The 11,906-nt window shown below is 43.0% G+C and overlaps 1 protein-coding gene across 1 annotated transcript; it reads right to left on the bottom strand.

The window, feature by feature from the left end:
• Window positions 1-307: 307 nt before the first annotated feature.
• LOC120053201 (beta-1,3-galactosyltransferase 2-like) lies at window positions 308-1,324 on the bottom strand. Its single transcript, XM_039000360.1, has one exon. It carries the CDS (start codon window positions 1,322-1,324, stop codon window positions 308-310), a length of 1,017 nt encoding a protein of 338 aa, XP_038856288.1.
• Between the last annotated feature and the right edge of the window lie 10,582 nt (window positions 1,325-11,906).

Here is an 11,906-nt window from a genome sequence, read left to right as displayed (position 1 = left end):
ATCTGGTCATATCATGTGGTAATAACATGTTACTACTTTAGCATGAAATGAAAAAGCTGTTTGAGAGTGAGTGAATTATACTATGATACCATGATGCCTGTGTGTGTGCGTGTGCGTGTGCGTGTGCGTGTGCGTGTGCGTGTGCGTGTGCGTGTGTGTGTGTGTGTGCCTACCTATTTGTTTAATAATACTTGTATGCATGTGCTTACATAGTGTGTTTAATACTTATAAGGATTCAAAGCCTTAAGAGGTATTCATTGTCCTTAGCAGGGTAAGGATTCAAAGCTTTAAGAGGTATTCATTGTCCTTAGCAGGGGGTGCCAGGTCTCTGTAAGTCCTCCCAGACTCGCAGCAGGTCACTCACACGGTCCATTTCGGTAGTGATGACAGTAGAGTAGTAACAGCGATTATGAGTGTAGGGCATGGAAAGCTTGAAAAGGGAAGAGTTAGGTGGGTAACTGGCTGCAATCCCTAAATGGCTCAGACACATACCCAGGTAGGCATCCTCTAAAAATATGGCACGGACTTGTTTGGATGCTTCCACTATCTTCTCAGGAAGATCTATGGAAAATACATAACCATTTCCCAAAAGGTAGGGAGGGAATTTGGTACTGGGGTAAACCTTATTGGGAATGTACCACTTTGAGGTACGGTCTCTCACCACTTGTGTGTTTTGGCTGAACTTCCCAGTGATGTAGTTGTGCTTTGGTGTAGTTGGGTCTATCAGCATGTTGACCAGGTTGTGCACATTGAGGAACATGTCAGAGTCAATCTTCATGGCGAAGGAGGCGCCAGGGCAGCGAGAGGCCAGCCACTCCAGCATCACCATGGTCTTGATGGTCAGGTTGAAGTAGCTGTCCTGGAAGTCACTCTGCAGCATGTCATGGTACAGCTGGTTCTCAAGCAGCACCTCCTCCTGCATCCTCTCTGACTCCGCTCCACTGGGCAGGCCCAACAGGAAGAACAGACGCACAGCCCGTCCCAGAACCAGGCTCTCCTTACCCCAAGTCTTCCGGATATCCTCCCGGGCTACCAGATTACCAGGAGCTACTGGCACCATCAGAAGCAGGAAGGGGCTGCGTTCCTGGCACTCATGAGGCTCATCCAGAACAAACTGATATTTCTGTGGGTATGCTACATTGTATGGTGAAAAAAACTCCCCCTCATTTCCATTGGTATAAGAGAGAGGAGTTAGATCCTGGCCTCCTAGCAGCCAGAGTGGGGTCTGGCTTATATGAAGAGTGAAGAGGGTGGTTACGTAGAATATCACCAGGATCCCCACAGCCAGGAGAAGCACAAAACACCTCCGATGGGGAAACCTCATGCATTGACATGTTCCACTGTCTTCTGTTTTTTTACTGAAAGTAATGGCGAGATTTTAAAAGAGAGGAACAGGTCAAGGTGCTAAATTATTTTACTTTTATTGTTTAATTTATTTGAACAACATGATTTAAAAATAATAATATTAACAGAAGACAATGTTCAATATATCACTAAGTCCACTATAAATACATTACTTGTAAGACAATCTTGTGAAGACTTTTAAGAACACAAAGCTAATGATATAAGTCAGAATGCATTTACCTGTTACCACCTGTTCCACTGACATTCAAGTTTTGAACTTCCATGAATAACAGCTTTCTTTGACCTGGTCAGCCAGACACTGCCTGCCCTTCAAACGTGTTGTGATTTATACTGGTCATACAGTATGTTGCAGCAGTCTCTGACAAAATCCTAATCCAGACAGCATTACGTGTGATGTTATATATATAGTGGCACGGCAGCATGCATGAAGTGGCCCTGGGTATAGTTAAGAGCCTTATACTTAAATCATGGTGCCAATAAACTATACAACTAAAAATAGCACTATCTGGTCTAGTAACATTTCCAACAGAGAACACTAGAAAAAGACAAGTCAGAAAGTCATTCAGGATTAGTACACTAAACCCAAAGGATATTGAGCATTGCTATGAACACCAGCTGGTCAAAAAACTGGCATAAGGTTACAAGGACAAAGCTGGCTTATACTGCAAATCTGCAGTGAGATACAGGGCAGTGCTTCACTAAAGGACAAAACCTAAGTAAAGAGGTTTATTATTGTCGAAAGAGTCAAAGATAATTAAATGCAATCTACTGTAATGTAACTTATTTGTCCCTTCATGTATCACCGGACATTATCACCTTGAAATACAGTTGCCAACTCTGACCAAGCTCATTTCAGCAAATATATTTTGTTATTTGTTTTTACATCCCTTCTTTTAAAGCCCTTTTAAAGCCTTTGACAACTTAGGTATCCCTGAATAGCCTTACTAAGCGTGTTGTTCAAAGACCGTTGTTTTGTAAGTTGGGCTGTAGGCTGTTAGGGCGGGGTCTGGTGAAACAGAAGTTAAATCAATGTGTGTGTGTGTGTGTGTGCATGCGTGTGCGTGTGCGTGTGCGTGTGCGTGTGTGTGTACCAATTCAGGGGCAGGTACCTGTTGTAGGGAGGGGTATTTGCTTGAATGAAAACTGAGTGTCTGTCTGTCTGTCTGTCTTTCCAAAGACACAGCCATGATGTGAACAACACTTCTTAGCGTGTACCATCCTATAGTATTTTTAGGTGCTTCGCTGGGCACAATGGGTAAGAAATCCTTATTTCATTATTTTGTACTAAAGAAAAAATACAACAAAACTGGTACATTACATAACATGCATATTTTGATTACTTTAGCTACCAAGATTATTTATTTTATTTAACCTTTATTTAACTAGACAATAATAATGGGGAAAGTACTACAGGAACATCATACATTGCAGCATACTTCACTTACATTATTTTATTTTAAAAAGTATTCCAACAGTTAGTTGGCTCCTTTAAATACAGAAACTATGAAGAACGACAACATTATGTGCTCAGACTTTAATCAGGTTACATGATTAAGGCCCCTTGTGTTTAGTGTGCTTCCAGCAGAGACTGGTCCAGTGGTCTCTCTGAAGAATAGCAAAGTTCAGGGCAAGTACTGTATATGATTGTGAAAGGCATAGAGCAGAGGGTGCAGCAGTATTTGAAGATACCCTATGCCCATCCACCTGTGGGTCCTCTGCGACTGGCTGCCCAACAGCCTGCAGAGCCATGGGAACCAGAGAGGGACAGCACACGCCAACCTTACATCTCAGATAGTTTAATAACCTTTGTACTTCTGCATTTTTAAAAAAATCCACTTTTAGGATCAACCTAAAAAAGGTATTGTGTCAACTGGTTACAAGTACATGAGAAAATAAGGACATTTGTTGAAACCAAATACATGAGTTAATGCCAACTGCTATACATGTATTTGATTATTAACAAAGCTATATTTCAACTTGCAAACTATTTCTTTCTTAAATATATATTATTTTCCTCTTTGGTTGAGATTCAGTGCTGACACTAAACATACCTGGAATGATATTCACTCTTACGGGTGGCCAAAAAGAACAGAATGAAAGCCACGCCCCCAATAGGCTGCGCCTCCAACTCTTCTGATAGGCTGCCGCCACTACATTGCTCCCACCGCTATGCAACGCAAATGTGCATGAGCTGTTGAAAGCAATTTAGAAGCTTTCATTCAATTTTAAAAATCACACTGATCTGTCAAATTTGGTATTTGATTTCAGACAAATTGAATAGGTTGAATGAACCAAAGTGTAATTTTGGATCATACCAATCAGAAAAAACACTTCAGATGAACAACAGTGCCGTCCCACTTTTTACAGTGGAGTGGACATATGGCATTGACCGAAACCAATATGGCATTGACCGAAACACCTCTCGGTCTCTCTCACTCTCTTTTTTCTCGTTCTAGGTGTATTCAGGATCCAGTTATTTCTCAACACATAGTCAAATCAAATCAAATCAAGTTTATTTTATATAGCCCTTCGTACATCAGCTAATATCTCGAAGTGCTTTACAGAAACCCAGCCTAAAACCCCAAACAGCAAGCAATGCAGGTGTAGAATCACGGTGGCTAGGAAAAACTCCCTAGAAAGGCCAAAACCTAGGAAGAAACCTAGAGAGGAACCAGGCTATGAGGGGTGGCCAGTCCTCTTCTGGCTGTGCCGGGTGGAGATTATAACAGAACATGGCCAAGATGTTCAAAATGTTCATAAGTGACAAGCATGGTCAAATAATAATCAGGAATAAATGTCAGTTGGCTTTTCATAGCCGATCATTAAGAGTTGAAAACAGCAGGTCTGGGACAGGTAGGGGTTCCATAACCGCAGGCAGAACAGTTGAAACTGGAATAGCAGCAAGGCCAGGTGGACTGGGGACAGCAAGGAGTCATCATGCCCGGTAGTCCTGACGTATGGTCCTAGGGCTCAGGTCCTCCGAGAGAGAGAAAGAAAGAGAGAAGGAGAGAATTAGAGAGAGCATACTTAAATTCACACAGGACACTGGATAAGACAGGAGAAGTACTCCAGATATAACCAACTGACCCTAGCCCCCCGACACATAAACTACTGCAGCATAAATACTGGAGGCTGAGACAGGAGGGGTCAGGAGACACTGTGGCCCCATCCGATGATACCCCCGGACAGGGCCAAACAGGAAGGATATAACCCCACCCACTTTGCCAAAGCACAGCCCCCGCACCACTAGAGGGATATCTTCAACCACCAACTTACAATCCTGAGACAAGGCCGAGTATAGCCCACAAAGATCTCCACCACAGCACAAACCAAGGGGGGGCGCCAACCCAGACAGGAAGATCACGTCAGTAACTCAACCCACTCAAGTGACGCACCCCTCCTAGGGACGGCATGAAAGAGCACCAGTAAGCCAGTGACTCAGCCCCTGTAATATGGTTAGAGGCAGAGAATCCCAGTGGAGAGAGGGGAACCGGCCAGGCAGAGACAGCAAGGGCGGTTCGTTGCTCCAGAGCCTTTCCGTTCACCTTCACACTCCTGGGCCAGACTACACTCAATCATATGACCTACTGAAGAGATAAGTCTTCAGTAAAGACTTAAAGGTTGAGACCGAGTCTGCGTCTCTCACATGGGTAGGCAGACCGTTCCATAAAAATGGAGATCTATAGGAGAAAGCCCTGCCTCCAGCTGTTTGCTTAGAAATTCTAGGGACAATTAGGAGGCCTGCGTCTTGTGACTGTAGCGTACGTGTAGGTATGTACGGCAGGACCAACTCGGAAAGATAGGTAGGAGCAAGCCCATGTAACGCTTTATAGGTTAACAGTAAAACCTTGAAATCAGCCCTTGCCTTAACAGGAAGCCAGTGTAGGGAAGCTAGCACTGGAGTAATATGATCAAATTTATTGGTTCTAGTCAGGATTCTAGCAGCCGTATTTAGCACTAACTGAAGTTTATTTAGTGCTTTATCCGGGTAGCCGGAAAGTAGAGCATTGCAGTAGTCTAACCTAGAAGTAACAAATGCATGGATTAATTTTTCTGCATCATTTTTGGACAGAAAATGTCTGATTTTTGCAATGTTACGTAGATGGAAAAAAGCTGTCCTTGAAACAGTCTTGATATGTTCGTCAAAAGAGAGATCAGGGTCAAGAGTAACGCCGAGGTCCTTCACAGTTTTATTTGAGACGACTTTACAACCATCAAGATTAATTGTCAGATTTAACAGAAGATCTCTTTGTTTCTTGGGACCTAGAACAAGCATCTCTGTTTTGTCCGAGTTTAAAGTAGAAAGTTTTCAGCCATCCACTTCCTTATGTTTGAAACACAGGCTTCTAGCGAGGGCAATTTTGGGGCTTCACCATGTTTCATTGAAATGTACAGCTGTGTGTCATCCGCATAGCAGTGAAAGTTAACATTATGTTTTCGAATAACATCCCCAAGAGGTAAAATATATAGTGAAAACAATAGTGGTCCTAAAACGGAACCTTGAGGAACACCGAAATGTACAGTTGATTTGTCAGAGGACAAACCATTCACAGAGACAAACTGATATCTTTCCGACAGATAAGATCTAAACCAGGCCAGAACTTGTCCGTGTAGACCAATTTGGGTTTCCAGTCTCTCCAAAAGAATGTGGTGATCGATGGTGTCAAAGGCAGCACTAAGGTCTAGTAGCACGAGGACAGATGCAGAGCCTCGGTCTGACGCCATTAAAAGGTCATTTACCACCTTCACAAGTGCAGTCTCAGTGCTATGATGGGGTCTAAAACCAGACTGAAGCATTTCGTATACATTGTTTGTCTTCAGGAAGGCAGTGAGTTGCTGCGCAACAGCTTTTTCTAAAATTTTTGAGAGGAATGGAAGATTCGATATAGGCCGATAGTTTTTTATATTTTCCGGGCCAAGGTTTGGCTTTTTCAAGAGAGGCTTTATTACTGCCACTTTTAGTGAGTTTGGTACACATCCGGTGGATAGAGAGCCGTTTATTATGTTCAACATAGGAGGGCCAAGCACATGAAGCAGCTCTTTCAGTAGTTTAGTTGGAATAGGATCCAGTATGCAGCTTGAAGGTTTAGAGGCCATGATTATTTTCATCATTGTGTCAAGAGATATAGTACTAAAACACTTAAGTGTCTCTCCCGATCCCAGGCCCTGGCAGAGCTGTGCAGATCCAGGACAGCTAAGCCCTGGAGGAATACGCAGATTTAAAGAGGAGTCCGTAATTTGCTTTCTAATGATCATGATCTTTTCCTCAAAGAAGTTCATGAATTTATTACTGCTGAAGTGAAAGCCATCCTCTCTTGGGGAATGCTGCTTTTTAGTTAGCTTTGCAACAGTATCAAAAAGACATTTTGGATTGTTCTTGTTTTCCTCAATTAAGTTGGAAAAGTAGGATGATCGAGCAGCAGTGAGGGCTCTTCGATACTGCACGGTACTGTCTTTCCAAGCTAGTCGGAAGACTTCCAGTTTGGTGTGGCGCCATTTCCGTTCCAATTTTCTGGAAGCTTGCTTCAGAGCTCGGGTATTTTCTGTATACCAGGGAGCTAGTTTCTTATGACAAATGTTTTTCGTTTTTAGGGGTGCAACTGCATCTAGGGTATTGCGCAAGTTTAAATTGAGTTCCTCAGTTAGGTGGTTAACTGATTTTTGTCCTCTGACGTCCTTGGCAGAAGGAGTCTGGATGGGCATCAAGGAATTTTTGTGTTGTCTGAGAATTTATAGCACGACTTTTGATGCTCCTTGGTTGGGGTCTGAGCAGATTATTTGTTGCGATTGCAAACGTAATAAAATGGTGGTCCGATAGTCCAGGATTATGAGGAAAAACATTAAGATCTACAACATTTATTCCATGGGACAAAACTCCGCCTTTGCGGGATGCACGGGGGATATGGTCACTAGTGTAACCAGGAGGTGAGGCCTCATTTAACACAGTAAATTCATCAGGCTTAAGCCATGTTTCAGTCAGGCCAATCACATCAAGATTATGATCAGTGATTAGTTCATTGACTATAACTGCCTTTGAAGTGAGGGATCTAACATTAAGTAACCCTATTTTGAGATGTGAGGTATCACGATCTCTTTCAATAATGGCAGGAAAGGAGAAGGTCTTTATCCTAATGAGATTGCTAAGGCGAACACCGCCATGTTTAGTTTTGCCCAACCTAGGTCGAGGCACAGACACAGTCTCAATGGGGATGGCTGAGCTGACTACACTGACTATGATAGTGGCAGACTCCACTAAGCTGGCAGGTTGGCTAACAGCCTGCTGCCTGGCCTGCACCCTATTTCATAGTAAATGTAATGGCCATTGAATACGACCTGACAGACGTGTCAGAGGACTGTCTTTATCTTAATGTATACACACCTAAAGAGGCAGCAACAGGTGAAAAACTACCTGTAAGTTATACATGAACAGTTTTATTAACATGTTACTTACAGTACCAGTCAAAAGTTTGGACACACCTACTCATTCAAGGGTTTTTCTTTATTTTTACTATTTTCTACATTGTAGAATAATATTGAAAACATCAAAACTATGAGGGAACACATATGGAATCATGTAGTAACCAAAAAAGTGATCAAAATATATTTTACATTTTAGATTCTTCAAAGTAGCCACCCTTTGCCTTGATGACAGCTTTGCACACACATGGCATTCTCTCAACCAGCTTCATGGGGTAGTCACCTGGAATGCATCTGAATTAACAGGTGTGCCGTGTTAAAAGTTCATTTGTGGAATGTCTTTCCTTCTTAATGAGTTTGATCCAATTGGTTGTGTTGTGACAAGGTAGGGGTGGTATACAGAAGATATCCCTATTTGGTATTATGACAAGAACATCTCAAATCAGCAAAGAGAAACGACAGGTCATCATTAGTTTAAGTCAAGACAGTCAGTCAATGCAGAAAATGTCAAGAACTTTGAAATTTTCTTCAACTGCAGTTGCACTTGAGCGAGCCCGTGCCAAGCCAGAGCCCAGACTTGAACCGATCGAACATCTCTGGAGAGACCTGAAAATAACTGTGCAGCGACGCTCCCCATCAAACCTGAGTTTGAGAGGATCTGCAAAGAATGGGAGAAACTCCCCAAATACTGGTGTGCCAAGCTTGTAGCGTCATACCTAAGAGGACTCGAGGCTGTAATCGCTGCCAAAGGTGCTTCAACAAAGTAGTGAGTAAAGGGTCTGAATACTTATGTAAACGTGATATTTCAGTTTTTTATTATTTATACATTTGCAAAAATGTTTATACTTGTTTTTGCTTTTTCATTATGGGGTATTGTGTGTAGATTGACGAGGGAAAAAAACAATTTAAGCAATTTTAGAATAAGCTGTAACAAAATGTGGAAAAAGTCAAGCGGTCTGAATACTTTCCTATGCACTGTATCTCATGGATTTCTTTGCATATCTGTTGAAAGCACTGGAGATGAGCATGCACCAGGCAACTGGGGTTTCCTAGAACACTGCAACTCTGAAGTGGGTCCAGGAGAACATTGAGAGCTTTGGTGGGGACACACCTGGGCTCGGGTGTGTCCCGGGGATAAATACACCTTTCCCCATTCATTGAGGAGACTCTCCATGCAAACATGCAGGTTTATATATATATATATACACTGCTCAAAAAAATAAAGGGAACACTTAAACAACACAATGTAACTCCAAGTCAATCACACTTATGTGAAATCAAACTGTCCACTTAGGAAGCAACACTGATTGACAATAAATTTCACATGCTGTTGTGCAAATGGAATAGACAACAGGTGGAAATTATAGGCAATTAGCAAGACACCCCCAATAAAGGAGTGGTTCTGCAGGTGGTGACCACAGACCACTTCTCAGTTCCTATGCTTCCTGGCTGATGTTTTGGTCACTTTTGAATGCTGGCGGTGCTTTCACTCTAGTGGTAGCATGAGATGGAGTCTACAACCCACACAAGTGGCTCAGGTAGTGCAGCTCATCCAGGATGGCACATCAATGCGAGCTGTGGCAAGAAGGTTTGCTGTGTCTGTCAGCGTAGTGTCCAGAGCATGGAGGCGCTACCAGGAGACAGGCCAGTACATCAGGAGACGTGGAGGAGGCCGTAGGAGGACAACAACCCAGCAGCAGGACCACTACCTCCGCCTTTGTGCAAGGAGGAGCAGGAGGAGCACTGCCAGAGCCCTGCAAAATGACCTCCAGCAGGCCACAAATGTGCATGTGTCTGCTCAAACGGTCAGAAACAGACTCCATGAGGGTGGTATGAGGGCCCGACGTCCACAGGTGGGGGTTGTGCTTACAGCCCAACACCGTGCAGGACGTTTGGCATTTGCCAGAGAACACCAAGATTGGCAAATTCGCCACTGGCGCCCTGTGCTCTTCACAGATGAAAGCAGGTTCACACTGAGCACATGTGACAGACGTGACAGAGTCTGGAGATGCCGTGGAGAACGTTCTGCTGCCTGCAACATCCTCCAGCATGACCGGTTTGGCGGTGGGTCAGTCATGGTGTGGGGTGGCATTTCTTTGGGGGGCCGCACAGCCCTCCATGTGCTCGCGGTAGCCTGACTACCATTAGGTACCGAGAGGTAGCCTGACTACCATTAGGTACCGAGATGAGATCCTCAGACCCCTTGTGAGACCATATGCTGGTGCGGTTGGCCCTGGGTTCCTCCTAATGCAAGACAATGCTAGACCTCATGTGGCTGGAGTGTGTCAGCAGTTCCTGCAAGAGGAAGGCATTGATGCTATGGACTGGCCCGCCCGTTCCCCAGACCTGAATCCAATTGAGCACATCTGGGACATCATGTCTCGCTCCATCCATCAACGCCACGTTGCACCACAGACTGTCCAGGAGTTGGCGGATGCTTTAGTCCAGGTCTGGGAGGAGATCCCTCAGGAGACCATCCGCCACCTCATCAGGAGCATGCCCAGGCGTTGTAGGGAGGTCATACAGGCACGTGGAGGCCACACACACTACTGAGCCTCATTTGGACTTGTTTTAAGGACATTACATCAAAGTTGGATCAGCCTGTAGTGTGGTTTTCCACTTTAATTTTGAGTGTGACTCCAAATCCAGACCTCCATGGGTTGATAAATTTGATTTCCATTGATCATTTTTGTGTGATTTTGTTGTCAGCACATTCAACTATGTAAAGAAAAAAGTATTTAATAAGAATATTTCATTCATTCAGATCTAGGATGTGTTATTTTAGTGTTCCCTTTATTTTTTTGAGCAGTGTATATATATGTATGTATGTGTGTGTGTGTGTGTGTGTGTGTGTGTGTGCGTGCGTGTGTGTGTATGTGTTTTTTTGGGGGGGGGTTTGAGGTGTGTTTGTTTTGGCACACCCATCATTATCACCATCTATGCATGCAACCACTCACTTACACTACTGATTACTGACACTATTGTTAATTGTATATAGTTTACTTTATTTAATAAATATATTACCTCCACGTTGTCTCCTTTGTTACGGGCTACGAGCTGGTTCGTGACACTACAAAAGAGCCTCTGGTCCAAGCTAAGGTATTATACCTGTCTCACAAATCATCCAACACTAATTCAAATCACATTTGAATCAGTTCAAACTGTTAACTGGTTTATCAATCAATTATATAAAAGTTTGGAATGCTATGTGATGTTTGAACAACTGGCCAGGTGATGTCTAGGTGATGATAATGATGTCTAACCTGGCAGTGTGACTACACTACTAATGAGTAGCTTGTCAAGTTTATGAGAACTGAATAGGATTTGGTGAATGCCATAAAAAAGGTAAACTAGCTATTACCAGTTGAGACATACGGAAGATATGTTGCATGTGCATTTCTTCCTATGATGGTTCAAATGATTAATTTTATATGGTTGAAATTGTTAGACCTCACCTTTCAGTGTAAAATAGCCTCTATAGTACCATACAGAATAACATCTCCCTTAGATATTACTGTAAAGTTATTCCAATAACAGCCACAAGAGGTCAGGTTAGGCCTGTTTTCAACCATTGAGCCTGTTGCATTTTAGATGTGAATCTTTATAGGAACGACTGGGTGGAGTGTTTCTAAAAGACCTTGCAGATAAGCTTTTAAAGAGAAAGGAGGTCCAGAAGGTTCCTGTGCTCCTTGGAATGACTAACCATGAGTTTGGATGGATCCTCCCAATGGCAAGGTCAGTTTTTCTTGATTAAAAACACTTCTGCTCAATATATCTCTACATATGTCTTCAAGTTTAAGTGGTTACTGAAATAAAAAGGGTTTTGATAATAATTACTTTTCTCTCTTTTCAAATTTAGGAAGGTGAAGGTGTGTCGTGTTGGATTTGATACAGTAAGTTCTACTATATTTTGGAACAGTCCTTTAATCCACCTAAATGGTTTTACAGCTTTCATAGCGAGGTCAGCGAGGTCAATAATGAAACATTTTCTATCCTGCTGGAAAGGACCTTGTGAAGATGCTGGAGGAAACAGGTACAAAAGTATCTATATCCACAGTAAAACGAGTCCTATATCGACATAACCTGAAAGGGCGCTCAGCAAGGAAGAAGCCACTGCTCCAAAA

This window comes from Salvelinus namaycush, chromosome 9, assembly GCF_016432855.1.
Source record: "Salvelinus namaycush isolate Seneca chromosome 9, SaNama_1.0, whole genome shotgun sequence".
In the NCBI taxonomy this organism is placed as follows: Eukaryota; Metazoa; Chordata; class Actinopteri; order Salmoniformes; family Salmonidae; genus Salvelinus; species Salvelinus namaycush.
This window is presented reverse-complemented; position numbering and strand designations above follow the sequence as displayed.